Source organism: Coffea arabica, chromosome 4e (assembly GCF_036785885.1).
Source record: "Coffea arabica cultivar ET-39 chromosome 4e, Coffea Arabica ET-39 HiFi, whole genome shotgun sequence".
Classification (NCBI taxonomy): Eukaryota; Viridiplantae; Streptophyta; class Magnoliopsida; order Gentianales; family Rubiaceae; genus Coffea; species Coffea arabica.
The window spans coordinates 5,875,874-5,902,863 of NC_092317.1; the positions used below are offsets into that span (position 1 = coordinate 5,875,874).

General features: G+C 39.6%; 3 protein-coding genes and 1 long non-coding RNA gene across 11 annotated transcripts; 2 read left to right on the plus strand and 2 right to left on the minus strand.

Moving 5' to 3' along the window:
* Window positions 1-1,967: 1,967 nt before the first annotated feature.
* On the plus strand, window positions 1,968-6,037 carry LOC113741801 (uncharacterized). 7 transcript variants are annotated; one of them, XM_027269433.2, is made up of 7 exons: window positions 1,968-2,206; window positions 2,294-2,456; window positions 2,693-2,786; window positions 3,178-3,398; window positions 3,682-3,905; window positions 4,613-5,236; window positions 5,502-6,037. In XM_027269433.2, the coding sequence occupies exons 1-5, from the start codon at window positions 2,147-2,149 to the stop codon at window positions 3,786-3,788; spliced, it is 645 nt and encodes a 214-aa protein (XP_027125234.1). In that variant the 5' UTR covers window positions 1,968-2,146; the 3' UTR covers window positions 3,789-3,905; window positions 4,613-5,236; window positions 5,502-6,037. The 7 variants fall into 7 exon arrangements, with proteins under 7 accessions (XP_027125234.1, XP_027125235.1, XP_071903473.1 ...); XM_027269434.2 differs by having other exon boundaries at window positions 4,613-4,803; XM_072047372.1 differs by having other exon boundaries at window positions 4,613-4,803; window positions 5,511-6,037.
* A 582-nt stretch (window positions 6,038-6,619) lies between these two features.
* Window positions 6,620-9,207, minus strand: LOC140005971 (uncharacterized). The gene is made up of 2 exons (XR_011813515.1): window positions 8,720-9,207; window positions 6,620-8,456 (listed from the first exon to the last, which is right to left on the minus strand). It is a non-coding gene; the product is annotated as an uncharacterized lncRNA (long non-coding RNA).
* Window positions 9,208-10,382: 1,175 nt separating this feature from the next.
* On the plus strand, window positions 10,383-19,510 carry LOC113742645 (histone deacetylase 15). 2 transcript variants are annotated; one of them, XR_011813516.1, is made up of 18 exons: window positions 10,383-10,584; window positions 12,226-12,512; window positions 12,637-12,813; window positions 12,962-13,076; window positions 13,329-13,405; window positions 13,641-13,716; window positions 13,852-13,916; window positions 14,745-14,800; window positions 14,969-15,092; window positions 15,211-15,336; window positions 15,478-15,528; window positions 15,769-15,837; window positions 15,938-16,046; window positions 16,670-16,749; window positions 17,765-17,818; window positions 17,935-17,981; window positions 18,435-18,606; window positions 19,277-19,510. XR_011813516.1 is itself a non-coding variant. In XM_027270532.2 (18 exons), exons 2-18 carry the CDS (start codon window positions 12,228-12,230, stop codon window positions 19,387-19,389), a joined length of 1,824 nt encoding a protein of 607 aa, XP_027126333.1. In that variant the 5' UTR covers window positions 10,383-10,584; window positions 12,226-12,227; the 3' UTR covers window positions 19,390-19,510. The 2 variants fall into 2 exon arrangements, 1 of the variants encoding a protein (XP_027126333.1); XM_027270532.2 differs by having other exon boundaries at window positions 17,765-17,847; window positions 17,936-17,981.
* A 4,481-nt stretch (window positions 19,511-23,991) lies between these two features.
* LOC113742510 (uncharacterized) lies at window positions 23,992-26,550 on the minus strand. Its single transcript, XM_027270338.2, has 4 exons — window positions 26,080-26,550; window positions 24,715-25,962; window positions 24,415-24,504; window positions 23,992-24,348 (listed from the first exon to the last, which is right to left on the minus strand). Exons 1-4 carry the CDS (start codon window positions 26,548-26,550, stop codon window positions 23,992-23,994), a joined length of 2,166 nt encoding a protein of 721 aa, XP_027126139.2.
* Between the last annotated feature and the right edge of the window lie 440 nt (window positions 26,551-26,990).

Below are 26,990 nucleotides of genomic sequence, written 5' to 3' on the forward strand. Positions count from 1 at the left end.
TTTTATTAATCATGTTTGGCTTCTTTTCGAAGAAATTAGGTTGTGTTTGGATTGCATTTTTCATGATTTTTCATGGAAAAGTTACTGTAGCGATTTGATGTATGTAAAGAAAAAAGATAAAAGAGAAATGTGATCACGGAAAACGATGTAATTTTCCGACGGAAAACCGCAATCCAAACAAGCCATTAGTATATATTAAGGTATGTTAAGTTTGTCTAGGAGGACTTGGTCGATCTAATTGAGCATTTAGAATTTAAAAGTATTGGGCTCTCATCTTTTCCCTTCCCATTTAGAAAAAAACAAAATTTAAAAAAAGTATGTAGTATTAAGTTTGTGTACATGATTATTCGAAAAAAAAAAAAAAGTTTCAATAGTTTCAAAGGTCACAAAAGGGTAGTTCACCTAATGAATCTTTGACTATTTTAATCCTTTAATCAATAATTTAGTTTCAAAGAAACACAACACTATGGTAATCAGTCATATGTAAAAAGCAACTTTGTAGTATTAAATATACTAGTGCATAAATCCTTCCTTCGAAATGGAAGGTCGATGCACATAAGATATCCGTTTTTCATCTTTGTTTTCTAACATCTTCTTTCTAGATCTTTTGCCCTGTATCCTTGTCATTGTTGCATTATATGTATTCACCATAAGCTTTCACTAGTATATTTTACAAAAAAAAAAAAAAATTTATTTGGGAAAAAAAGATTAACATTTTATAAATTTATTTAACCCCCAAAACTTTATGCTACCAAAATAACAATGAGTTTGTTTGGATAGTGGGTTATTTCCCTAAATATATTTGCTTACATCACCATTACAATTTCCAATACAGTTTTTTATTTTTCCAATTACCTTTTTATCTCACATACATCACATCACAAAAAGTGCTACAATAAAAATATCTCAAATAATTTACAATCCATGCTTTTCCATTTACTGCAATTCAAAGTGTAAATTGACAATCAAACGTGTTTGAGTTTACTTTTTTCTTTAGATCACAACATGCACGTATTTTGACAATTAAATAATCAATTAGTCTATTTTATCTAAACCATAACATTTACAAGTTCATTCCTTTTTTTTTTTTTTTTGGCATCACTGGACACAGTAAAGACATTGATACAAAAGACATGTGGAATATTTTAACAATAAATTAAGCAAATAGTCTATTTTTTTTAATCACTGTAGTATCTTTTCCTTCGATCCAAACGGTTCCTCAAATTAGGAGTTCAACTTATGCAGAGCAATTGAGCAAACTCCTAAGTCCTAACCTATCAAGCCACACAATTAGAGGTGTCAAAATGGGTGATTTGGGCGGGTTTGGGTTCGGTAAAATGGGTAATGGGTATAAGTGATTCAACCCATTTATACCTATTTAATTAGATGGGTATAAATGGATAAGTCAAAAAATGAATTGGGTAACCCAATTATCCATTTATAACCCATTTATTTTAACTTTTTTGTAAACTCATTTAAATTCATTTTTGCAAACTAAATTATCAATTTATACCGTTCTTTGCACATATTATTAGTTTTAAATATTTACTTATAATGCTCAATAAGCCTAATTACCAATTTTTTTCCCATCCATACTCTATGTCGCAAAATTACATATTATTTAATAATTGAATAATAAGAATATAAAAATTTGAACGAAATACTATAAAAGTTAATATAAAAACTTAATCCAAAAATTTTGAACCCCTAACATTTTTTTTTATATATAAATTTAAAATTTCATTTTGAAAAGATAAGAAAAGAAGTTAAAACTTATCATAAATTGGTAATACTGAAAAATGAGCAAGTTAACAAACTAAGAGAAAATAAAATGATAAGACAAAACCAACAAATAAATGGGTATTATTAGGTAATCCATTTATACCTATATATAAAAATTTAAAATACCCATACCCATCTATTCATGGATGAGTATGGCTAAATTCAGTTAAATGGGTTGGCACACACAACCGACAATGGCTAATAGACAAGAACTGTGAGAGAAAATATGTACTAATTCGAATATTCAAACAGAAAATGATTTCTATATGTGACCCGCCCGAATCGAATCCAATCGAATCGAATAATTGTGTGTTAGGCACATTTGAGAAGTGAAAACACCAAAAAAAAGCGCGGGAAGAGAGCAATGGAGGATTCAGGTGCAATTCTCTGTCAGATCTCCTCTCTCAAGGATATGCTTGATCATGTACGCCATTTATACATGCATGTATATATGTCCACAATTTATTTAGTATTTATTATTATTTGTTCTAATTTGGTCTTCAAATTTTAGGTGAACGAAGAAATCGAGAAGAATATTCAGATCACCAGAGACATCGAATCGGAGATCGTCAAGTGCGGAGAAATCGAGACCGCTTTAATTGCTCGAGAGCTCGAATTGATGAGAACGGCGTACATGTTACAGCTCGAAATCCACAGCCTGAAGATTGTCACAGGTGCAAATTACTTAACCAAAAAAAAAATCAGTAGGGTAGAGTAGCTTATATTAATTGTTTTTCGGCATATGGAAACATTAAATTTAAGTATTTTGCTTACTTTTCTGATCAAATAGTAGACTTATATTGCCCGAATTAACTCCAATATTATAGATAATTGGGAAAAAAATTCTTTTTTTGACACCTATAGTTTTTAGGAGAATGATGCACTGTTTCATCCGTGTTGTGTTTCCCAGATGATTCGACAAGCTCAGTGAAAGTATTGGAAAATGAGATATGCTGTCTCAGAATGAAGAAAAACGAGATAAAGAGAAGAATGAACAGCAAGCGGTAATACTCTGAAAGTGTCTGCCAGGAAAACAAGTAGAAGTTGGCGTACATCAGAAATTAGGTTCTTTGTTTGCTTTACTGTGTTTTTTTTTTAACTAATCTGGAACTTTCAAAATAGTCGCATATCCTGATTTTGTATAGCTATGTTGCCAAAAACAAGTCCAAACTTCTTTTTACTTTTGCCCCCTTATACCTTTTTCTGTAGGAAATCATTTTTCTGATAGCAGGTATCTGATTCGCTGTTTCGATTTCTATGGGTTGTCAAGTTGTGTGAAATGGCTATTTGAATCCTATGTAGAATTCCGTTGTCTGTCAAAGTGCAATTTTGTTTGCTTGCTGCAGTTCTAATGGTCTATCTTTCTAACACCAAGTTGCGGACTGCCCTGTCAAGACTTTTTCTGTTTGTGTACAGGGAACAATTCATGGTTGTATGCCTAGATTTTCAGGAAGAAATCAGCAAGCGAGAAAATGATAGAGCTTTGGTATTGCTGGAGGAGAAACAAGTGCTAGAAAATGAAATTGATGATTTGAATAAGAAGAATAACGCTCTGAAAAACTCAATGATGGCATTCATGGAAGATATAGTTGAAGATCTTCAGGGTTCTATATCTGGTAATGCTAGTTTTTTCTTTCTTTCTCTTTGTGCTACACATTTTTATTCCTTTTTCTTTCTTTTTTTAATCTGTTGATAGTTTTTCTTAAACACAATAAGCTGGAAGTAAGGTTTACAAACCCTTGTGTGATATGGCCTTCTTTAAACTTGTTAATTGCCAAATTCTGCTTCCACAATGAAGCTGGTGAATCTTCTATAAATTCTGTAACTATCATTGGTGCTGTTTAGGCTTGTTCGTCACCTCACACTTATTCTTGTGTTGCAATTTGTGGTGAGATGCAGCTTTACAAGTTGAGATTCAGGCTAGAAACTTTGAGAATGACAAAATGCTCAAGGATATTGAGGAGTTAAAAGCAACTCTGCTATCAGCAATTTCTTTTGGGTCTTGATCTATGGTAATTTTCTTCATGATATGTGGAGACAGTTGATCTTTCATTGACATTATTGGTTTGGCTCCATTTCTTCACCTCTGCCCTATGTCTTTCCTCTACTTCATCAGTAAAAAGGTAAAATCCTTATCATGTACCATGATGGCTCAACTCCTTATCAGCTGAATTTTCCTGAATTGAAAGTTGTTTATCAAAACCATGAGATGTATATATCTGTTTGACCATCTATCAGTAGATTTTCAGTATATACTAGGAAGAGGGAAGAAAATGTGTTTAGTTCTTAAAGTATTTCGGGGTAAAATAATCTTAACTGTCATTTGGAAAGTTGAGGGTTAAACTTTATTTAGATTTTGAGCACAAATATAGGCCATCTTCTTAATCTGTACAAGGTGGAAATGCTGTAGAGTTTTCATTCTTTTTGGTTGGATATGCACTTTGCTTTATTAACAGCTATGGTGCTTATTCTAACTTGAATTAAGCTGTGGTATTTTTGCTTATGTTAAATTGTCTACTCACTATCTTTTCCGTTTGCTAACTTAAAGAAAAATACAGTACATGCACAATCTGAATGCTAAACTTTGATCAGTTTACACATAAGTTCGAAATTGCACGTTTTTTCATCAGTTCTAAAATCCTTGGCTACGATCTGAAATATTTCAAAGCTCTTTTTAGTTGTAATTGCTTGCACGTTTTTTTTATCAGTTCTAAAATCCTTGGCTACGATCTGGAATATTTCAAAGCTCTCCTTAGTTGTAATTGCTTATTCCACAAGGTTTTACAAACCTTATAATTTCACTTCTGTTGTCCCCCTCTACATGCTGCAGCTGCAAAAAGTGAATGTGGAGGAGCTGACTTTTACATGCTTGAATCTTGTCCTCCTGATCATGAACCTGTTGTATGAGGGCACAAATTTTATGGTTGCACGTACAAGCCCCATGCTGAAACAGTGCATGCTGAGAGGAATTCTAGTTTTGTGAAATTTGGTGCTCAGCTCAACTTTTAGTTAGCAGCCAAGGTAAACTGACACAATTCCTTTTTCTGGCAAGAGGGAAAAAGAAAAGACGCAACAGCTCCGCTTGTATTGTGTTTTGTCTCCTTGGAACTGAGCATTTTAATTTGCCTTTCATCCATTAAAAATTGTTCACTCATCAACCATGGCTTGAAGTTTGATAAGAGGAGGAAATGGTTAGGTTCGTAGGTGAAATCAACGGGGTGTTGTATAAGCACATAATGAAGGAAGATTGTCTGCCATATTAAAGACAGGAACCATGTATTGTCTTGCAATAATCACGTGCTTTTCGATCCTTTGGGGCTGTGCGCTTTTGGTATTCCCGGATAATTGCATGTAGGGAAGTGCAAACTCAGCATGGGACCTGTACTTCCATCATGTAGCTGGTAAAAAATGAAAATTTAGCACTGCCCTGCAGAATGTTTAAGCTTCGTAACTGGTAAGTGATTGGATCAGTAATTAAGCATTTGAGGTGCCAAGCTCAATTTATGCATCAGCATACCGTTGTAAGTACCTTTCCCAGAGTAAAAAATTGCAAAAAATAAAATTCAAAAGGAAAATTGTAGGTGGGCTTTTGAGGGCAAGTCACTTGTTCAATTGTTTCAGAGTAACTCTTGCCGCTTTATTTACCAAGTTGTTTCATAAAATGTTCAGTACATGTGTATGTAAATTTGGTCAGGCAGATTGAATCTATGTATTATTAGTCTATACAGGATCAGCTTTGCGACTTTCAATCAATGAAGAAGGGGGAAGAACTTGAAAAAAAAAATGTGCGTCCAGTAAACGAGTGGATGTTGGGCCCAAAGTGAATTTATCCTCTATAAGAGGAGGATTGTGATCTTCCTTGATGTTCAATTGTGGATTGACGCCCTCCATCTTTTCTTCTTTAGAATTTCAATTATAAAGTGCAGCATTGCTCTATTATATTTATATATAGTGCCTAGAGGAAGAACTTTGCGGGTGAAAAGTATATGAAGATGAACAGTGCTTCAGTCAATGGAAGTTCTTGTAAGAAAAGATGTCGATGTAAAGTTGTAGGAGAGTATCTCAAAGAGCAAAGAAGTAGGCTTATCATAATGGGAAGATGTATTGTGTTGCTTCTCTTCTGGCAGGATTAGTTGGAGTGGCTGCTTGCAACTCCGCTCCTCCATTTCTGGTGCTATTTTGAATCTTTCTTGATTTTTATTCATCTGACAATCCAACAAGAATTGATTTATTTATTTATTTTTAGTGTTCACTATTCTTTTCGACTCACGATCCTTTCAGTACCTGATGCTCATTATTAGTGAAGTAATAGTTAATCTCATTATGCCATCAATTCTTGTTTCATCTGCAGAAGATGAATGCCTGATTCGCTTCCCCCCCCCCCCCCTCTCTTAAATCGAGTTTGTTCTATTAAACCTTACTTGTTTATGGAACAAATTAATTTTGGAATGGTTTCTAAGATAAAAAGGGAAACAATGAACTAGAATATTAAAATACGCTAAAAAACACTTAATTCATACAGAGCCAAAGTAATACTTCAGCACATTCCTGTTTCTGCTGTTCTTGCCTGTTGGAAGGACGTAGTTGCAAACTGGAGAAGGATACCTTTAACTAGGCAAAATTGGGATTTCGGTGGATGAGTTCCTTGCTTGCTGGTGATTTTGTTGGTAACATATTGTGTAACAACACTAATGCTAGCTGCTGATGTAATTGGAACGAGTACATTCCTTTGAATGCACCGTCGTTGCTGATCAATGAAATTCTCAATGTAAAGGAATCTTAAATGAGCAGTGAATGGCTTTCAGAATAAAACACAAGCACTTTTCGTGTTATTGGAGAGAACCAAAATGAAATGACTCAAAAAATTTACTCGCTCATCAGTCTTTAGCTGCAAGCTATTAATTTCATTTTGCTTCTAATAGCCTATTTGAACAATATGAACAGCTGATTTAAAACTTAAGCATAAAAAAATCTTGGCGGCTTTACTTCTCCAGCCTTTAATTCAATGCAATTCAATCGTGCTAGCCATCCTAGTTTCATTTTATGGGCCGTAATTGTTGCAATTTTACAAACACAAGTATACTAGACACTGGGCTAGCAGCTTGTTAGGCTATTGGTCTAAAGTCTTGGTAGGTTCAACTCTTGCCTCCAACCATACACTTGTCACTTAATTGTGACTGTCACTTTCAAGTGGTTTTCTCCACGGTTTCCCATGCTCCTCCTCCTCCTAATTAGGTTAGAGTATAATAGTTATATAACTGTTATTGTTAAAACAAAAAAGTATATTAGACATTGCATATCTTATCAAGATAAACCAAATTTAATTATCAAAGGGATAATTTCACATACCTCTCCTAAGGTTTTGACAATTGTAGAAAACTCCTCTCAAGTTCTAAAAATTACACCTACCTCTCCTATTTTCATTGTATAAGTAATATTCCAGACCCAAGAGGCTAGACTTTTCTCAAAAATCCTATAATGCCCTTGAGTTATAATTCACAACAAAATTAAGCATGAAAAAAATGGTTCATTGTCTCCATTTTATTCATTTTTATTTGTCATCACCATTGCTTACTTATTAACATCCAAATCACCACTAAATAAATACTTACATTTGTTCTAATGTCCCTTTTTTGTCTAAAACTTTTCGGTGCAAACCACTGTATCAATTACAAACACCGCATCAAATACCTAAAAGTTTACCTACAATCTCAAATTTTGTTTAATACAAAGCAATATTCATCAATATTTCTAAATTTCAATCCATGCCTGCCACCTTTTAAATACAAAATAGTCTAATCCATCACTACTAATATCAATATCCACTATACTTCATCAGCACAAAGTTCAAAATCAATCAAATTCTTTCTATAAGAATAACATCACTAATAATTGCAAATAAAAAAACAAAATGCAGTTAAAAATATATCAGGAACACCTTTTTTTTCATAACAACCATAATAGTATAATATTTATTTAATCCCTATTCCACTTCTTATCCTTAATTTTTTTAATTTTTATCACTATCATTGTCTTCATTTCCATCTAGTTTGATAATGAAATCATTACTCGTCATTTAACAATTTCTATTTGTTAATACCTATTAAAAATTGAAAACAAAAATGGGTGCAAATAAACTATTTAAAGAGATATTTGAGAATAGACACCAAAATAGATAAGAACTAGTGGTTGGTAATAATATATTGTTATTGTCTAAATTTTTTTTGCATATATTTTTTTTTGGTTCCAGGTGAACAACATAAGAAAAGCAAAAACCAATGGTCTTTTGCAAAATCAGTTGTCATTCCACGAAAACTAAAATTTATGTGAAATTTAAGCTTCACACAGAAAGAGACTTCAAGGAATGACGGATAATCAACAAAAAAAAAAGGTCAGAAGATGATTTTTCAAACCAAACAACTACCTCAAAACAGCTTTGACACTTAGCACTACAGTAAGAATGAGCAGACATCAAACATCAGTTCCTTCAAGAAAAATGGAAAAGCCAAGGGATAATGAATAAAACCCACAATTTAGATCTTATATTCCAATCAGAAAGAGGGGACCAGAGGAAGAGGACTACTCATTGCCATCTACAACAATTGAACAAAGCAATATGCACAACTACACCTGAAATATATGGTACACTACACCCCAGGTGATCGCCTCCAAGCCTACAAAACCAGAGAATATGGCATCAAAAAACAAACAAACCGGAGAACAGAGGCATAAAAAAAAGTAGACTCCATAACCACCTCGCCACAAACTCCCTCAGTGGTCTCCTTGCCACCAAACCACCCCACCTGCAGCCTTAACCAACCACACGATGCATTCAGTTCATCTATTACAATCCTCACTTACCTACCAAGAAAGACCCAAGTCCTTCTAACATTTCAAAACTTAACACTGTTTCAAGTGAAAGCAATTTAGAATGTACCTAATCTGGTCCCCGTCGGCTGCTGTTCATGAACGCACCTATAGCGAAGACGGCGGCTACAAAAAGCAAGCCCCAGATGTCTTCAAATCGACGGTTGCAATACTCGACCTTCTCCTCCAACCTTACAAGTTCAAACTCCAGGTCCGTTTATTTTGCAGTCAAATCAGCAAGTTCGAAGGTTTTACCTGCCGTGACAGGGGCATCTGCCTTATCAAGTTGCCGTTCCAATTTTCTTTGCACTGCAAAAAAATGTGGAGATTACTCCCGAGACGACCGTTGTTGAAGCTACACGGCCAAGGTCACTAGATAGTGATTTTGGAAGTGGTTCATTGGTCATGCCTGGGGGTAGAGGTAGGGCTGAGGCTAGGGTTTGGGTCGCGGGGGTCGGGGTCACGGATGGGGGTAGGGGTTGGGGTTGAAAAACTATCAATTAGAACTTTGTGGGACTTGACAAACAGCCTTAAAAAGAAAAGTCAAAGAGCCTACAATAGGACTTGACAAAGGCGATGAATTTAGATCCACTAGAATCTTAAAAAAAAAGGTTTTTAAAAAATTTAGAATTGCCACTCGGTATTCAGTTAGGTGTATCAAGTTACTTAAAAAGAGTAATTTTTTATTTTTGAAATACAAATTAGAATCACAACGCCAAATTCTTCGAAATCAAATAAATGAGATTGGAATCTACATTTGTGAGGAAGGAAAGATCAAGATTTTACCCTCAAGCATTTCTTACACCCGATAAAACTAATTGCGAGTTTAATTTCGATCTTCTAATTTTAATGACAAAAATGAGTTAACTTATTTCTAGATACATGATGTGCATTTAAGTAAAATCTAAATGCATAAAAAACAAGCATCACGTATGAAAATAAAATAAAACAAAATGATTAGTTCCAAAACTTTCGTTTGGAAAAGCTAAGGAATAACACACTCTTCACCTATCGGTCACACTCCATAATAATAAAAAGTAATTAAGGTAAAAATACAAGAAAAGAAAGAAAAATAAGAAAAATTTATGATAATTAAATGCACCTATACTCCATATGAGTTACACCAATTCTAAGAAGGAATAATTAAATGCACTCATGCTCCATATGAGTTACATCAATTCTAAAAATGGAAAATGAAATAAATTATAACTTAATTTGACAAATTGAAGTATTAATTTATTAACTAATAGTCACCTAATCTAATCCTGAGGACCTAATTGAAATTGCCTAAAGCAAAGACAAGGGGATAAATCTCGAAAGTCCTACAACCTGTGGGTAAAATTACAAAGTATAGGAAAATTGGGAGACTAAGGGGCGACGATAGTGGTAGAATTGGCACCCAAATTCTATTTATTTTTCATTTTTTTGTTCTTTTTTTAGAGGCTTGCCATAAAGCCCAACATTCTAATCATGTGATAAAGATTTGAACTTCATTTCAAAATCAATTTCATTTGTTTTAGACGAATTTTTATTAGGTGCAATTGGAGCTTAAATTTTACTTTTGTGTGAGAAATTTTAAGTAAGATAAAGTACATAGTAATTTATTGGTAAAAAAAAATGTACATAGTAATTTGAGTATGCGAGTCCATTCTCCAAAAGAGTTAATTTTTTTTTCGAAAGTTAATTTAGTTAGTTAATTTTCTTTTTTTACCATTTTTATGAGGCTTTCCCGTAGCCCGAGCCCAGGAGCCCTAAAACCTTTCACACCCGACCTCTATCGCTGCAATCCAAGGCCGTCGCTCGGCCCCCCGACCACCATCCACCGCCGTGGCTCTTCTCCTTCCGGCCGACGCGATTTTAACATTGACAGGAGAACTTAAAGAAGCTCATTCAGCTCTCTGCCTTCCATCAAAACCATGCAGTTCGCTATCTGAGGTAACTTTTCTTTGCCTTTAAAATTTAATTTTTTTACTTATTTCTTTTACTATTCGTACATATTTGTATATGTATCTACATTTTTTATCACACAGTCGGGACGTTATTTTTAGGTATTAAATTGGATATTTGGATTGTTATTGTGGTCTATTTCGGTTTTTTTCTTTGGTTATTGGTGTTACTTTAGGAGTGGGATTGAGATTGTCAAAGTATCTAGCTTTTAATTTTTAAAGGTTCGATTTTTATGCCTTAAAAATTGCTAGTAAATCTGTAGAAACAATGGAGTAAAATTGGTATAAGGATTAAAAGTTCACGTTGCAAGGAGGAGAAATGTACACAAGCTTAGTTTTGAAATAGTACTCCTTTTGGTTGAGCATAGAATATCTTTCCGATGCAGTGATTTTATCTTCCCAATCAAGGTCAAGAACAGATCTTTTCTGGACAATGTATATTCATGGATTTGATGAAGTAGATTTTTGGACATGTAGGCTTTATTGTCTAGTTTTTGAATATGATAACTTGTGACTTGTTCTTTGTCCAATAGCATATGCTGTAAAATTGAAAGACCAACTTTTTCCTCTAAGTTTATCCTGGTTCTTTGTAGACCAGGACCAGATGGAGGTCAATCACATTGCAATGGTCACCCCATACTGGTTGATAATTCACATTGTAATTGCTGTTGTCATCAACAGGATGGTACCACAGTTTCAAATTGAAGATTTGCAGGCGTAGAAATAGTCATCTAAGAACAACATTTTGAAATTATTGGGAAAATGAACTTCATATTCTAAAATTTTACTATACTATTAACTGCAAAGACATCCTTTTTCGTCCTGGTTTCCCTTGTTTCTGTTGGTGTACTTCTTCTTGTCTTTTATTATTGCTTTTAGTCTGTGTGATTTTACTCTAAACAGCCTGTTTATGGGTGTGTGGTTGCAAAAGTATTACATACAGCTAAAGGATTCGTTGAGTTGATGCCAGGAAATTGTGAAGTATTGGCTTTAATTCAGTTGGGTTGAATTTTAGTATTTAATTAGTGTAGAACTTCTATCTTGATATCCTTCACATTTGATGATGTACACATACTGGTGGTTTTTTCTCTTTGATGTCAGTTTTTTTGGTTAAATTTGGTTGATTGTTCCCCAGAAAACTTCAACTTTTACAGTGTTGAAATGTATGCAATTGGGGTTAATTTCTTTCTATTTGGTTCAACTTGTACAGTTTCAAGAGCTTTTTTACGTTGACTAATTTTCTTTGTGGAACTTGTTATCAATGTCGTTTAGTTCAGCAGAAAGGTGTTTAATGGGGATTTTGGATTCATGGGAATGTAGACAGGAGATTCTTTTGTCGACATTATGGCTATGTGAGTTTAGACCTTTCTAAGCCCCAGCACTGAGGGAACCTTGTTCTGGACTCTACTCAACATGGCTTGTTCTGTATTATCTGGGTGTTTCGTAGGAGAAAAAAAAAGAAGACACTTGTTTTTGTTTTGTGTATGCAATAGTTGGTTGCTTCAATTGGATCATATGGATGTTTCCTCTTCCCCTTATCAATCTTCATTTTATTTGTATTGTTTTTAGTTATGTGCCTTTTTATTTAGCCTTTTGGATCTCTCTAACTGATGGCTATCTTCTCGTGAAGAAATGTTATTGGTGGATAAGTGCCATATAAACTCTGAACACAAGATGGTCTCGGATACTCTGCAAATTAATCATCATCTAACAAATGGAGAAGCTGAGAACAACCTTCACAGACAAAGCGAAAAGACTTTATGTCAACCCCTGAATGGAAGTTTAGGAGAGGTTAGTTCTTTGGGATTTGGTGCTAATCGTACCCATACAGATGAAGAATCTGTGGACATCTTGGAAGTCACTACAAGAGATTCAGCAGCTACTTCCAATTCCAACTCCCATCTAGATGTAATAGCTGTATGTGAAACAGTGGGACTCTACCTTCACAAGTTCTCTTCAAAGTCGATTTATGTTCTCATTGCTTGCTTAATCAACTCATCTGGTTTTTCTGATAATTTTTTCTTTATGTGATCTACTGCAGAAAACTGGAAAAAGGCAGAATGATATGACTTTGGAAGACATTTATAATAAAGAGTATAATTTTGACGATGATGATGATGATAGTGACTGGGATCCGTTGGAGAAGAACATCGAAGTTTTAAAATGGTTTTGTGTCAACTGTACAATGGTTAACTTTGATGATGTCGTACACTGTGATGTATGCTTCAGCTGCTAACATTGTTAAACATGTTTTCATCCTTATTCCCATTTCTATTTCTTTGAGAAATGTATATGTGTTAATGTTTTCTCAAGTTGGGGTTCAAAGTAGCTTCTGCTTTTGATTCAACGTGGCATTTTCTGTGCAGGTATGTGGAGAACATAGAGAATCTGGAATTCTTAGGCATGGGTTTCATGCCTCTCCGTTTTTGCCTGAGCAAAGTCTTGATCCAAACGGATCAGAATTAATTGAAAGTTCCAAAGGTTATTCTCTGGATCTTCTGCTTGATGTTTATTTCTATCCTTAACCTCCTGAGTAGTTTAGGATTTTCTATTACCTTGTCTTGATAATTTGTGTTCTTGTGAGTCAAATATGGGTTTTGTGACCTTGTTTTTGTTATCTCACTACATATACTAATACTTGCAATAGCATTCCTACTTTGTTAATAGGATTTGATGATTGTCTTGTTTTAGCATAAGAGTTACATTAATTTCACAAATTTCTTGTCAATATAGGATCATGTTCACAGAATGTTGCTCCAAACAACTCCACTGCAGTAGGATTTGATGAGAGGATGCTGCTGCATGCAGAAGTACAGTTCATTTACCTTGCAATCATTTTGATTTTTATGCCTTTTTTTTTAATTTGAAAAATAACTTTATGCCTTTTCATTCCTTTTCCTCTTACCTTGTAATCTTCAAGAACTTGTTTATTCTCCAGTCTAAGGATCATGTCAGTGGATGTGACGTAAAGTTTCTCTCCCAACTGTATGCTCTTTTTGCGGTGTCTGACATATATGTTTGTTTCTTTCTTTCTTTATTTGAAAGGTTGAAATGAAGTCTCATCCGCATCCAGAAAGACCAGATCGTCTTCGGGCTATTGCTGCCAGCCTTGCTACTGCAGGTTCATAAATTTTGTAATACAAATTATTGAATGTTTTATTGTTGAAAATGTGGAATTTGCTCAAATCTTCACTGATTTGGAGTACTGAATTTTACAATTCATGTTAGTTCTCTCAATAAAGTTCCATTATTTTAGGTATATTTCCTGGAAGATGTCATCCAATTTTAGCTAGAGAGATTACACGAGAGGAACTTCTAATGGTAATACATTTAGACAAACTCCCTGTGTCATTTTTGCTATTACATGGGTTTTTCTTTGGGGCAAATTCCTCATACATCCCCTGTGGTTAAGGTTTATAAGATACACCCCTTGTGGTTCAAAAATGTCCAATTACAACCCTTGTGCTTTGAATTTAGGTGAAAACTTATAGAAATGGAGTTCACTAATGGAAATTTCACATACGCACTCCAATAGTGCAACCGGTTACTTGATTCTGATTATGTGAGGACTTAATAATATTTTTCTGCAACAAATACCTCCAAATCAACGTTTGCAATCTAAAAAACACTTTAAATTATCACTATTGGAAATGTTCACTTGGTGCATTTTCAAAAGAAAAATCTTACTGAGGTTTGATATTACTAGAAACAAGTAATCATTTGCAATATAGGATTGTGTATGGTTAAGTTTTAACTAGTAGAGTCCATTTCATTTTGTTTTCGACTTAAATCCAAAGCACAAGGGGTGTAAGTGGACATTTTTAAACCACAAGAGTGTATCTTAAAAATCGGTTAACTACAGGGGGTGTATGTGGAATTTACCCCCCTTTTTTTCTTTTTTGGCCCATGGAAGAATCAAGCCAAGTATTTGGAATTTGATGGTCATGGCCAATCCATGAACTTTGGTTAAAATCTTTGTGGAAGGTTACCTATGAACTGGCATTCTGATAACAGCAGTTGCCTGTGTCTGTAGTTGCATAATCTTGAACATTAAAAGCGAGGGAAATAATAACTTTTTTCATTTAATTGTTTTAAAATTTTCTTTAACGGTATTATAGTTGCTAATTTTGTCCCTTTTGGAGATTTTAGATCCACTCTCCAGAGAACATTGAGGCTGTGGAGCTCACAAGCCGTATGCTTGCCAGGTTTGTTGATTTTTTTTTTTTTAAGTTCTTCTCTTCTTTCCCAGATCTACTTCTCTCTTCTTTCTTGTATGCATTCAACCATGGGCTGGTTCACGTCTATATTAAGCCTAAGTGGGTTTATGAAGGTGTTGCATTTTTACTTTCTTTTTACTGGGTTGGACCTTGCAGTTACTTCACTCCTGATACATATGCAAACGAACATTCAGCTCGTGCTGCCAGACTAGCAGCAGGTTTATGTGCTGATCTGGCTTCTACTATATTCTCAGGGCGTGCAAAAAATGGTTTTGCTCTGGTAAGGACATCTAGCATTTATTGGGAATGTTTTATGAACTTAACAAATCTGACAGGAAAATATTATGAGCACACACTCTCTCTCTCTGTGTCTCTCTCAATCTCTCTCATGATCGCAGGTTCGGCCTCCTGGTCATCATGCTGGTGTGAAACAGGCAATGGGGTTCTGCCTTCACAATAATGCAGCAATTGCTGCATCAGCAGCCCAAGCTGCAGGAGCTAAGAAGGTCTTAATTGTTGACTGGGTAAGGGCAGTTGTATTTGAATTCATACTGCACTGTTGAACTATTAATAAGCCTTGAATGGTCATTACTGCAGTTCTGTCATAAATTGGAAATACAATTGCTATGATTTACTGAACCCTCATTCTCTTTTGTATCACACAGGATGTACATCACGGAAATGGCACTCAAGAGATATTTGATCAGAGCAAATCGGTCAGTCCTCCTTGGATTACATGAGATTCTACACTTTTTTATGCTTCATGTTGAGGCCAGATAAAGTTTCAAAATTATCATTTATGGACTCCATCTGGCATCTTACTCCATTTTGTACTTGTTGCCTTATTTTATTGGGTTTTGATAATTGGTTTTCATGGGTTTGAGGCCTAAAAGGAAGCTTACTCGTTTCTTATTTGATGGGTGTTTGAGGTCCTAAGGCTTTTACTCTCTATGTAGGTTTTGTATGTGTCCCTGCATAGACACGAGGGTGGAAAGTTCTATCCTGGCACTGGAGCTGCTGATGAGGTATTTGATTCCCTGTGTGTTTGGTTTTGTCTCTCATTCTCCATTTGCAGTAATTGTTGAATTGCCAGTAATTGTATGAAATAAATACCCTCTTTTGTAGGTTGGTACCATGGGTGCAGAAGGATATTGTGTCAATATTCCTTGGAGTCGCCGGGGAGTTGGCGATAAAGACTATATTTATGCATTTCAACATATTGTGATTCCTATAGGTTGATAACCTGATTCTTTGTCTCTCACCTTAAAATAGACCGTATATGGCATATTAATGTAACTCTTAAGAAGTTTTTGTTTGCATTTTTTATCAATTGGTTAGTGGACTAGGTATTCTTGATCAAGATGATTAAAACTTGAAATTATACTGCCTAGCAGCTTTTCTGAGACAGTTGTCTCTATGTTCTTACCATTACAGCATAAATTAGGTGGATATTTGTTCCAGTAAGCTTCTCTTTAGATTTGATAAGGGTTCAAGGAACCATTTCACTTTAGTTAGCATCTGTTTATATGTTATTTTCATTAACCACACTCGTACAAAAGTAAAATGTCCAGAGAAGTTAATATATTGTACCATGTTTTTGGATGTCTAATACCAATTAGGATTATGTTGAATTGTGAATCAAAGTTTTTCTGAACTTGTTTTTGCCTCCACTTCTTTCCTTGGCTTCTCTTTGGTTTGGCTCATTGTTGCCACATTATGCAATTGGGATGTAATTGTGCCTTTTCCTCTTCTTATCAGTTTGCACACATTTATCTTGTTGTACATTTTATTCATTTTTTTTGCCATTATTAACTTCCTTAAATCGTCTAATATTCCGTGAAATACACTTTATTGCAGCGTCTGAGTTTGCCCCAGATTTTACTATCATTTCTGCAGGATTTGATGCTGCAAGGGGTGATCCCCTTGGATGTTGTGATGTAAGAAATATTCTCTTGGCAAAATTATCTGTTTTGTTTTACCCTTCATAATCAATTACTTTTTTTGGCTACTGCAACAATAGATATTTGCTGATTGGTGGGCCACATTAAAATTTGCTATTAGTCCATTCTCTACCGAATCTTATCTGTTCAGAATCATCAAAATAGCAGGGATACTCCAATATGCTAAATTAGCATGCATTTAAGCTGGCCAGTCAAACTCTGAGAATATAAGAAACTGGCGGTGTTTAAAATAAGAAAAAAAGTGTCTCACAGTGATAGTGTTTCAATTGAGATCATCTTTCTGTGCATTAGCTTCAAGCTGATAGCTTTGATCTTTGTATCATATTTTAGATATTGAAGTTTAGTTGAACTGGTTGCTTTTCTCTGTAGACAAATTTTGTTGAATAAGGCAAGTTGTATAGGAGACCTTCACTCTTTTGCTGAAACTACTCTACATTGCCTCCCCTATTTTTGGGACAGCTCAAACTTGTTAATCATTTTCCCATCTTCCCCTGTGTTTCATTTCTCCTAAAAATAGGTGGCTTCAGAATCATTCATCTTAATCAGGATTTATTTTGTTTGTTGTTCAACATCTTGTACTAGTTGACCTGCTAAAAGTTGCTGAAATTTGGCATATGATGTTGCTGCAAAGTTTTTTCATTGAGACAAAAAGATGAAGGTTCTTCTGTCTCTCACTTTCTTTATACTAAGCTCAATGGAGATTCCTGCTGTGTTATGATACTTCACTAAATCCTCCTTCCACAAGTTTTATTTTACCATTTCTGGAAAAGGAAAGAATTCATAATTTATTTATGTTTAATATTTTTATGCCAAATACTCTAATTGAGAGTGGTGGTGCAAAAGCTTGGCTGCTTGATTGCCTTTTTGGTTTTGCATATGCTACTATAATACATGCTGCAATTATAGTCGAGGAATCCAAGAAAGGATAGGATATTGCTTCTGTAGGCTAAGATTCATCATTTCACTGGATTGTATTGTTTCATCTTCTTAGGTGACTCCTGCTGGCTTTGCACAGATGACAGAAATGCTGACTGCTCTTTCTGGTGGAAAGTTACTTGTTATCCTTGAGGGCGGGTTGGTTTTTATATGTTCATGGGTTCGTGTCTTTTTTTTCACGTATTTGAATGTCATGATTGATCTTGAACACTTGTAACTTTTACAGCTATAATCTTCGTTCAATATCATGCTCTGCTACTGCAGTTATTAAGGTAAATTATCTTATTGTTGGTACTGGTTCAACTAAGTTAATCGTTATGCTTTTAACTTTGCCGCTGGATATGATCCCACATTCTACTTTTGTTATAATCCATCTACACCTTAACTGGGTGTTTGGAGTTGTCTTTGTAGATACATGTCAGGTTGGAGAAATTAACACCTAGGTACATCATGCTGGAATAGCATTGAATGTACAGTTTTCAGGCAAATAATTTATCATTATCATCTAGGTTATTAATGACACTAAGAAAAAGATGTAGTTCATGCTTGTATTTGTTTAATTTTATATGCGAGCTCATTTGTCTGATAGTGGTGAACAAGATGGTTGGACCATTGAGCTTTCAGCTTCAGCTGTGGAAATATTCTTCCCAGATATTTTTCTTAAATTTTCTAATACGTTACTTGCTTCCTGTTTTGAGTGTCTTTAGTTTCTTCAAACATTGCAGGTCTTGCTTGGTGAAAGTCCAGCGTGCAACTTGGATGATATTGTTCCTTCCAAGTCTGGGTTGCGAACCATTTTTGAAGTTTTAAAAATTCAGACAAAATATTGGCCTGCACTAGAGTCAACCTTTTCGAAATTGCAGTTACGATGGGGAATTTATGCTTTTCAGGACACAGGTTAGTGTGTTTGTTGCCTGAGATCTTGGAACAGCCTTCCGGTTTTAGATCTGTTTTCATGTGTGGTTGTATTCTTGCACTTTTCTTTTGGGATACATTGGTTCTAATGTTAAGTAATTTAAAACCAATATAAGAGAAGGTGGATAATTAGAGCATTCGGGCATGGAATAGGGAATTAGTATCTCAGTGGCTTGCAATGTGTCCTCTTCACAGGGTGAAGTCTTCTTTTTGATCAATTTCTTTTTGATCAATATCAATGTATCTGTTGTCCCCCTGGTTCTCTTCTACATATTATAGTGGTACCATTGGTCCTGCTACAAAGACACTTCTACCAAATGATCCAAGGTGCACGTGCATAAAAGCAGTAATAGAGAGATGACACGTCTAATTCTGCTAAACTATTTGTACCCAAAAGAAAAGACGTTTAGTAGATGATCAACAGTAAAAACTGAGAAAGGGAGAGAGATGCTGCTAATGCAAAAATACCTGTTCTTTTCTCCAGTGAAATAATTAAATGACAGAGATTGGTGCAGGGATATATTTTGAAACAAGGTCTAGTTGTGAATCAGATTTGTGTATCTAAGACGGTGACTTGCTGGTATTCAATCTCGTGTTTTGTGTGGATGTTTGGTCCGTCATTTCAATGGCTTGTCCTTGGCATTTTTCACAGGGAAGCAGGTAAAAAGGAGACGAAAGGCAGTGGTGCCTGTTTGGTGGAGATGGGGGCGAAAGAGGTTATTCTATCGTGTGCTGTCCAAGCAGCTTCAATTTAAAGTGAAATAGGTGCCAAGTGTACATGTGTTTCGTAGTCTGACCTGTCTTTGTAACTTCTTCAGTACCTAAATTAGGGTTGTGCAGTTTTGTGGAAATGGATTCCTAGTAATGCAAATTATGTTGAATTTTACCGCTCTCTCTCTCGCTCCCTCCTACATACGTGCTTGCTCTAATCCGTCTCATATATCAACCTTTATGACAATGCCATTTGGTAGATTATAAGATCAGCACACTTCTATTTCTTTCTACTAATGCAGGCAAATTCGTACTGCTTATGTTCAAATAATTCATCTCAAATATTTTGATAGCAAAAGAAGTCAGTGTTGTAACAATGTAAAGCGAGTGAATGAAATTTATTGCTAGCTTTATGGTTACTAGCTATCGAGAATGAAAGCTCAGTTGTCAAAGATCTTCGTGAATTGCAGAACTGGTATCGCTCATTATGCCACTCATTTTCTTTATCTTTCTTCTGTGGGACATTAGTATTTTGAGGCTTTTTTCCCCTCTAATTTATGAATTAGGTGTAAGAAAAAGCTGCATTAGATTTTTGGGTAGAAGATTTCTGGCTTCTTGTTGGAAGATGCAAATGGGCATAGGCCAGCATGGTGTCGATGTGCATTTTCTTGGGTTTGGGAAGTTTTATTTCACGTCTTAGGATTTTGCTACACCTGGATCCTCGGGTCAACTAACAAACTTCTATAGTATTTCGCAGAGAAAATTTAAAAGCTGTTTTCTTGGGTTTGGGAAGTTTTATTTCACGTCTTAGGATTTTGCTACACCTGGATCCTCGGGTCAACTAACAAACTTCTATAGTATTTCGAAGAGAAAATTTAAAAGCTGTTTGAAAGGAAGGGGAGTGTGTCGGTGACTGAGGAGGTGATTTTTGGTGGGTAACTAAACCGACCTGAATCAGTCCTCTCTCGAATGAGGTGAGGTGACTTTACTTCTCCGAAGTGGATGGCGGGGCTTCTCCCCTGGGATCACTCCGACGATCAAGTTAGTATGAGAACGAGAGAAAAGCAATTGTATATGTGAATGAACAGTATGCTTACTTGTTAGGTGTACATGAGGGGTATTTATAGAGCGGGAGTGGATGGCAGGACAGAGGGCTCATGCTAGTGGGACCCATGTTCTGCCATTACGGCTCTGCTCCTTGTTAGGAGGTCTGACTCTGACACTGTAACCGCCTGGGCAGGGTGACGGGGAGTTCTACGTAGTAGCCATTAAGAGTATCAGTGCTTTTCAGATAAAGCACTGGTCCCTGATGATGTCAGGTGGCTTGACATCATCAGCGTGCAGCCGAGGTCGAAGTCTGAGGTGTAGGGATCATCTAGGCAGTAGACCAGGGGCTTGCCCGAGATCAGGGCCATATTCAGCACGAGACCGTGCTCGTGTGAGGGAGGAAGTGAGATCACCTCGGCATTCCCATGAGGGCCGAGGTGAGCACCCTCAATAAGCCCCCCAAGCCTCAGAAGCTCCGAGTCCTAGAGGTACCGAGGCTTCCCTGTACCGAGGTCGTACAGGGTCGGAGGCCCGAGACTGTTCCTGACGATTCGTGGGTGCGACACGTAGGCCGGTCAGTTGATAAGACGTGGTGAGCAGAGTGGTCACGTCGTGAGGTAGTGGGACGTTTCGTGCAGAGTGTCAGTTGAAAGGACGGGTCATTAATGAAGAGAGAGGATGTCTTTCGAATTTAAACGTGGACGTCTTTTCGCATTCTTGCCGCCTTTTCGGATTCTCCCCGGATCCCTATAAATAGGGGGTCCTTTTCACCGCATGGCCCATCACTTTATCTTTCAGCCTCAGACTTGCAAAATCCGTGAGCGTCGCCGAGGTCAGTGAGTCCTGCCAGTCGAAATCTCAGCCGAAGTCATCCAATTCGTCAGATTCCGTAGTCAACAGTAAGTATTTTTCTTTTCATCTCATCATTCACACATGGCCAAAACAGTTAAAACCCACAAGAAAACCGTGAAACCGAGCTATCAGGCCGAGGAGGGGTCGGACCCCTTGGAAGAAGCGACTTCGTCCAGCTCTGCGGGGTCGGCACCTACCGATGTGGGGGAATCAGCCGAGGAGGAAGTGGCCGGGACAGCATCGGGGTCAGAGTCATCAGAGATGAGCGAGGGCGGTTCCGATGTCGAATACGATACCGACCTCGGAACTGCAATGCCCCATGACGAGGGAGTGCTGGAGCCGGTTGCCCCAAGGAACGCTGTCAACATTGACTTTGGCAAGATGCCGATGCTTAGGAGCCGCGTGGGAAGAGACAGGGCCGGGAAGGTGATAAGAAAATATCCCTTCAGGCCGGGGTATCTCATCACATTGCCCGGGCCGAACGATTCGGCCGAGAAGCCCCCCATGGGCACTGTGGCCATCTATCTTCAACAGTTGGAGGCCGGGCTGAGGATGCCGACGTCAAGGTTCTTCCGGGACGTGCTCCGTCACTTCGGCGTAAGGATCACTCAGCTCGTCCCAAACGCGGTCCGCATCCTAGTAGGTTTCGAGATGCTGTGCCGACATCAAGAGGTAACCCCCACTGTGGATCTCTTCCGCCGATGCTATACCCTCAAGGCGCACGGGGACGGATAAGGGATGGTTCTACATCTGTAACCGGAACAACACCATCCCGAAGCTAGTGATTGGGGCTCCCACCTCGATAAAGAACTGGAAACGGGACTTCATCTTCGTCCCAGCCGGGGACTTCCCTTGGGGATTTTGGTGGAGGCCCATTAAATCGAAGGCCGACCCTTCCGTGGGGGACCACGAGGAGGAGTCCTTCCAAAAGTTGATGGGGTCGGGACTTCGGATATTTAGTTGGGACTACCCCGAAGCCGTGCTGGTCGACGGGGGAATGAGCCGAGCTTTACTGCCCCCTAACAAGCCTTCCTTCTTTTCCATTAAACTTGAGAAACCTTGTAATTTTTCTTTCATGGCTTTCCTTTTACCACGGCTATAGCACATAATAATATTTGTTTCTTGTGCAGTGACCAAATTGTCAGACATCATCACCTCGGGATCAGCCGAGGTGGCAAAGAGATCGAAAAGGAAGAACTCGGGCGAGACATCGGCACATCCGCCCAAAAAGAAGTCGCAAAGGCAGTCTTCCAAGACTTCGGTGGAGAAGAGCACCCCCACCAAGGCAGCCCAAAGCAGCTCGGCCACCGCAGCTACGGGTTCCACCTCTTCTGTGCCAGAAGGGGTGCCACTAGGAGTGACCACGGCACTCCCGCCTCCTCATGGCCGAGGTAAACAATTAAAGGCTCCGGTCAATGCGGTGACGGGGTCTTCACTATGGAACCGCTTCCATAGCCCCCCAGTGTTTCCCAGAGAAGAGAAGTCCCACTCCGGCGAGCATTGGTGTCCGGAGTGGACGCTGAAGGTCAACGATAGGTGCAGCAATCCACAGGTTGCACAAGATTTGGTGATGCAATCAAGCTTGCCGAGGGACGTGGAGTTCACCAGGAAGCTGTCCCCGACCGAGTTGATTCAAAGTATAATGGTGACCACGGCCTCCCAGACGGCATTTGCGGCCGAGATGACGCATCGGTACTGCGCCCTAATCGAGGAGCAAGACACCGGCAAGCTGCAAGATCAGATTGCCAAGTTGAAGAAGAAACTGGTGGTGTCCGAGTCCGAGAAGTCTGAGCTTCAGCGACGCCTTCAAGAAGTCGAGACGAAAGGGGAGGAGGCCGAGGCTACTATCAACAGTTTCAAGTCGGCATTGGAGGAAGAGCAGAAGAGGGCGGAGGAGGTAAAGAAGACCTACGAACAGGCTCTTGAGAGCGCAAGGACCTCGGCAGTTGAGGATTTCAGGAGGTCCGAGACCTTCATCGGGGATCTCGTCCAGCTGACGAGGCCGAGCTTCATGCTCGGCTTCACGTCGGCCATCGACGAGGCCGCAGTTCATCTCTCCTCCGAAGCCTTGGAGTCTTTAAGAAACAACGCCAATTATAATGAAGACTCCAAGGAATTGTGTGATCGGATGGCCGACGGGTTCCACGCTGGAAGGAACTTGGCTGAGGTCCAGGACGAGTTCAACAAGTGGCTATCCGAGCTCGACGAAGTGTTCGAGGAGGACGGAGGAGGTGAGGCTGGGGGCGACGTCGGCGAGAAGACTGACGAAGTGCACGAAGGAGACTGAGGAGGTGAGCCTCATCCCGGCGGGGAAGAAACCGGGGAGGCAATTGGCCAGGAGGGAGCCGAGACAGGGGTCTAGGCTTGTAGGTGGTTAAGTGTAATGCCGAGGTGGGAACTGCTTAGTAGCATTCCTGACCTCGGTCTTGTTATCTTTTTGTAATGCCTTTTCTTCGTTAAATGAAACATATTTCTTCTCACTTCGGCTATTTTAATTTCTTGCTTCGTCCCTTGCTTGTCCCCCTTATTTTTTTAATAACAGATGTGTGGCACCATTGTATTGAAAAATAACAAAGCTGCTGAGGTCATAACTTGATGAAATATTCAAGCATAATACAATCTAAGATTCTCGGCGTGCCAAGTTCTCGGCACTAGAGAGCCATCTCGGTAGCTCAGTTTACAATACCCGTTAAGGTTGGATTCCACAACTCGGTAAGGACCTTCCCATTTTGGGCTCAATTTCCCTTGCGGCTCAGCTCAGCTGACCGAGTTTTTTCTAAGTACCAAGTCACCTGGCAGGAATCGCCGATGTTTGACGAGGGCATTGTAGTAACGGGTCAGGGTGTTCTTGTAGGAAGCTACCCGAGCTGAGGCAACGTCCCTTCTCTCGTCGACGAGGTCGAGATCCAACTGTCTCTCTTCTCCGTTCACCTCGGCGACATAGGCTGCCAGCCGAGGGTTGGGTGTTAGGATCTCAGCAGTGATGACAGCCTCGGCTCCATAGGTCAAGGAGAAGGGGGTTTCTTGCGTGGATGACCTCGGCGTGGTCCAATATGACCACAGGACACTGGGTAGTTCTTCCACCCAAGATGATGCAGCTCGGTGTAGTCGGGTCTTGAGGCCATGCAAGAGAGTTCAGTTGAAATTCTCTGCTTGACCGTTGGCCTGAGGGTGGCCTACCGAAGTGAAGTGTTGTTTGATGCCGAGGTTCTCGCACCAAGTCTTAAATGGGTTCTCGGCAAACTGTCTCCCATTGTCTGAGATGATGATCTGAGGTATGCCGAAGCAGCAGATAATGCATTTCGAAAAGAATTTTTGAAGGGCCAGCCCTGTGATGTTCCTTAGAGGCTCGGCCTCAACCCACTTAGTGAAATAATCCACAGCGGTTACCAGGAAGGAATAACCCCCGACCGCTTTTGGGAAAGGGCCAATAATGTCTGTCCCCCATTACTCAAACGGCCAGGGTGAGGTGATTGGAACCATGAAGTTTGAGGGCTGGTGGTGCTCGGGGGCGTGGACTTGGCAGGATGGGCAGCCGAGAACAAGATTTTGGGCATCCTGTCGAACGGAAGGCCAGAAATACCCAAGGAGCAAGGTCTTCTTGGCCAACATCCTATGGCTGACGTGGGCCCCACATAGGTCTTCGTGTACCTCGTGGAGGACTTGGCGTCCTTCCTCGGGCGTAACGCACCTCAGCCACGGGCCAAGGTAGGAGCGTTTATAGAGTTCTCCCTCGCGGAGAGCATACCGAGCGGCTTTGCGTTGTATCTTTCTCGCCTCGGCTCGATCCTCGGGGAGGATTCCCTGCCGTAAGAAAAGGATGAATGGGCTCATCCATGTATCTCCCGAGTTTACAGAGCAAGCCACCTCTTCCATGTATCCCGGCTCGCTCAGTACTTCCACTAAGACGGTCTTGTTGAGGTCAGAAAATGATGTGGAAGCCAGCCGGGATAAGGCGTCAGCCCGCCTATTCTGGGAGCGGGGGATTTTTTGGATTTCGAAAGACTCGAAGTATGCGGTGAGTTGGTGGACTTTGGAGAGATATCGTTGTATGATCTCATCCTTAGTCTCATATTCACCGAGAACTTGGCATACTACAAGTTCGGAGTCGGTACGGACGTGGATCCGCTGTGCACCGAGCCTGCGGGCTAGTTGGAGTCCCGCGATCAAGACCTCATATTCGGCTTCATTGTTGGTGGCTGGGAAGTCAAAGCGGAGGGCATACGAGCACACTTCTCCCTGGGGGCCCTCCAGGAGCAGTCCTGCTCCACTGCCATCCCCGTTAGAGGATCCGTCCACATATAACATCCACAGGTGGGGGGTGGACACTTCGGCGATGGCGGAAGTGGATTCTCGACCTTCCGTGAAGGTGAGTTCGGCCAAGAAGTCGGCTATGGCTTGAGCTTTTATGGCGGTGCGTGGCTCATACGACAGGTCGTACTCCCCTAACTCGACGGCCCACTTAGTGAGGCGCCCGGAAGCCTCGGGTCGGACCAGTATTTGTCGAATAGGCTGGTCTGTCCTGACGGAGATAGGATGAGCTAGGAAATAGGGTTTCAGCCGCCGGGCGGCGTGGACCAACCCTAGTACGAGTTTTTCCACCTGGGTATATCGAGTCTCTGGCCCACGGAGAGCCCGGCTGACATAGTAGACCGGTACTTGGGTCCCCTCATCTCGGATGAGCACAGCACTGACAGCTTCGTCGGCGGCGGAGAGGTAGAGGTACAGCTTTTCTTCGGGCCGAGGTGAGACGAGGGTAGGCAAGTGATGCAAATATTATTTTAATTTGTCGAAGGCAGCCTGGCATTCTTCGGTCCAGGCAAACTGATCAGACTTCTTTAGCACCTTAAAGAAGGGCAAGGCTTTCTCAGCAGATTGAGACAGGAAGCGGTTCAGCGCGGCCAGGCGTCCATTCAGTCTATGGACTTCTCGGAGGTTCCGAGGTGGGGACATGTCCTGAATGACTTTGACTTTGTCGGGGTTAGCTTCGATTCCCCGGTGGGAAACCAGATACCTCAAGAATTTTCCTGAGGTGACACCAAAGACGCACTTCTTGGGATTCAACTTCATCCTTGAGTCCCGCAGGACGCCGAAGACCTCCCTCACATCTGACAGGAAAGTCGAGGTGGTTAAACTTTTAACTAGAATGTCGTCCACGTAGGCCTCCACATTGCGGCCAATTTGATCTTTGAAAAGGCGGTTGATCAGCCTTTGATAGGTTGCCCCGGTGTTTTTTAGCCCGAACGGCATGGTAGTATAGCAGTAAACACCTTGGTCGGTGTAGAACGCTGTTTTCTCTTGGTCCTCCTCACTCATTCCTATTTGATGGTAGCCTTTGAAGGCATCTAAGAATCAGAGGATCTCATGTCCCATTGCCGAGTCGACGAGGGGGTCTATCCTCGGCAGAGGGTAGCAATATTTGGGGCAGGCCTTGTTAAGGTCGGTGAAGTCGACACACATCCTCCATCCACCGGTATCCTTTTTGACCATGACGGGGTTGGACAGCCAGGTGGGGTACTGGACCTCATGGATCATCTTGGCGGGCAAGAGCTTGTCGACCTCATCAGATATGGCCTTGCTGCGTTCGGGGCCGAAGTGCCTGCGTTTCTGCCTCACAGGACGGGCCTGTGGATTAACGTTGAGCTGGTGAATCATGAGCTCAGGTGGCACTCCGACTACTTCATCAGCGGACCACGCGAAGATGTCCCGGTGGTCTTTTATCAAGTGAATCATTTCTTCCTTTAGAGGCGAAGGGA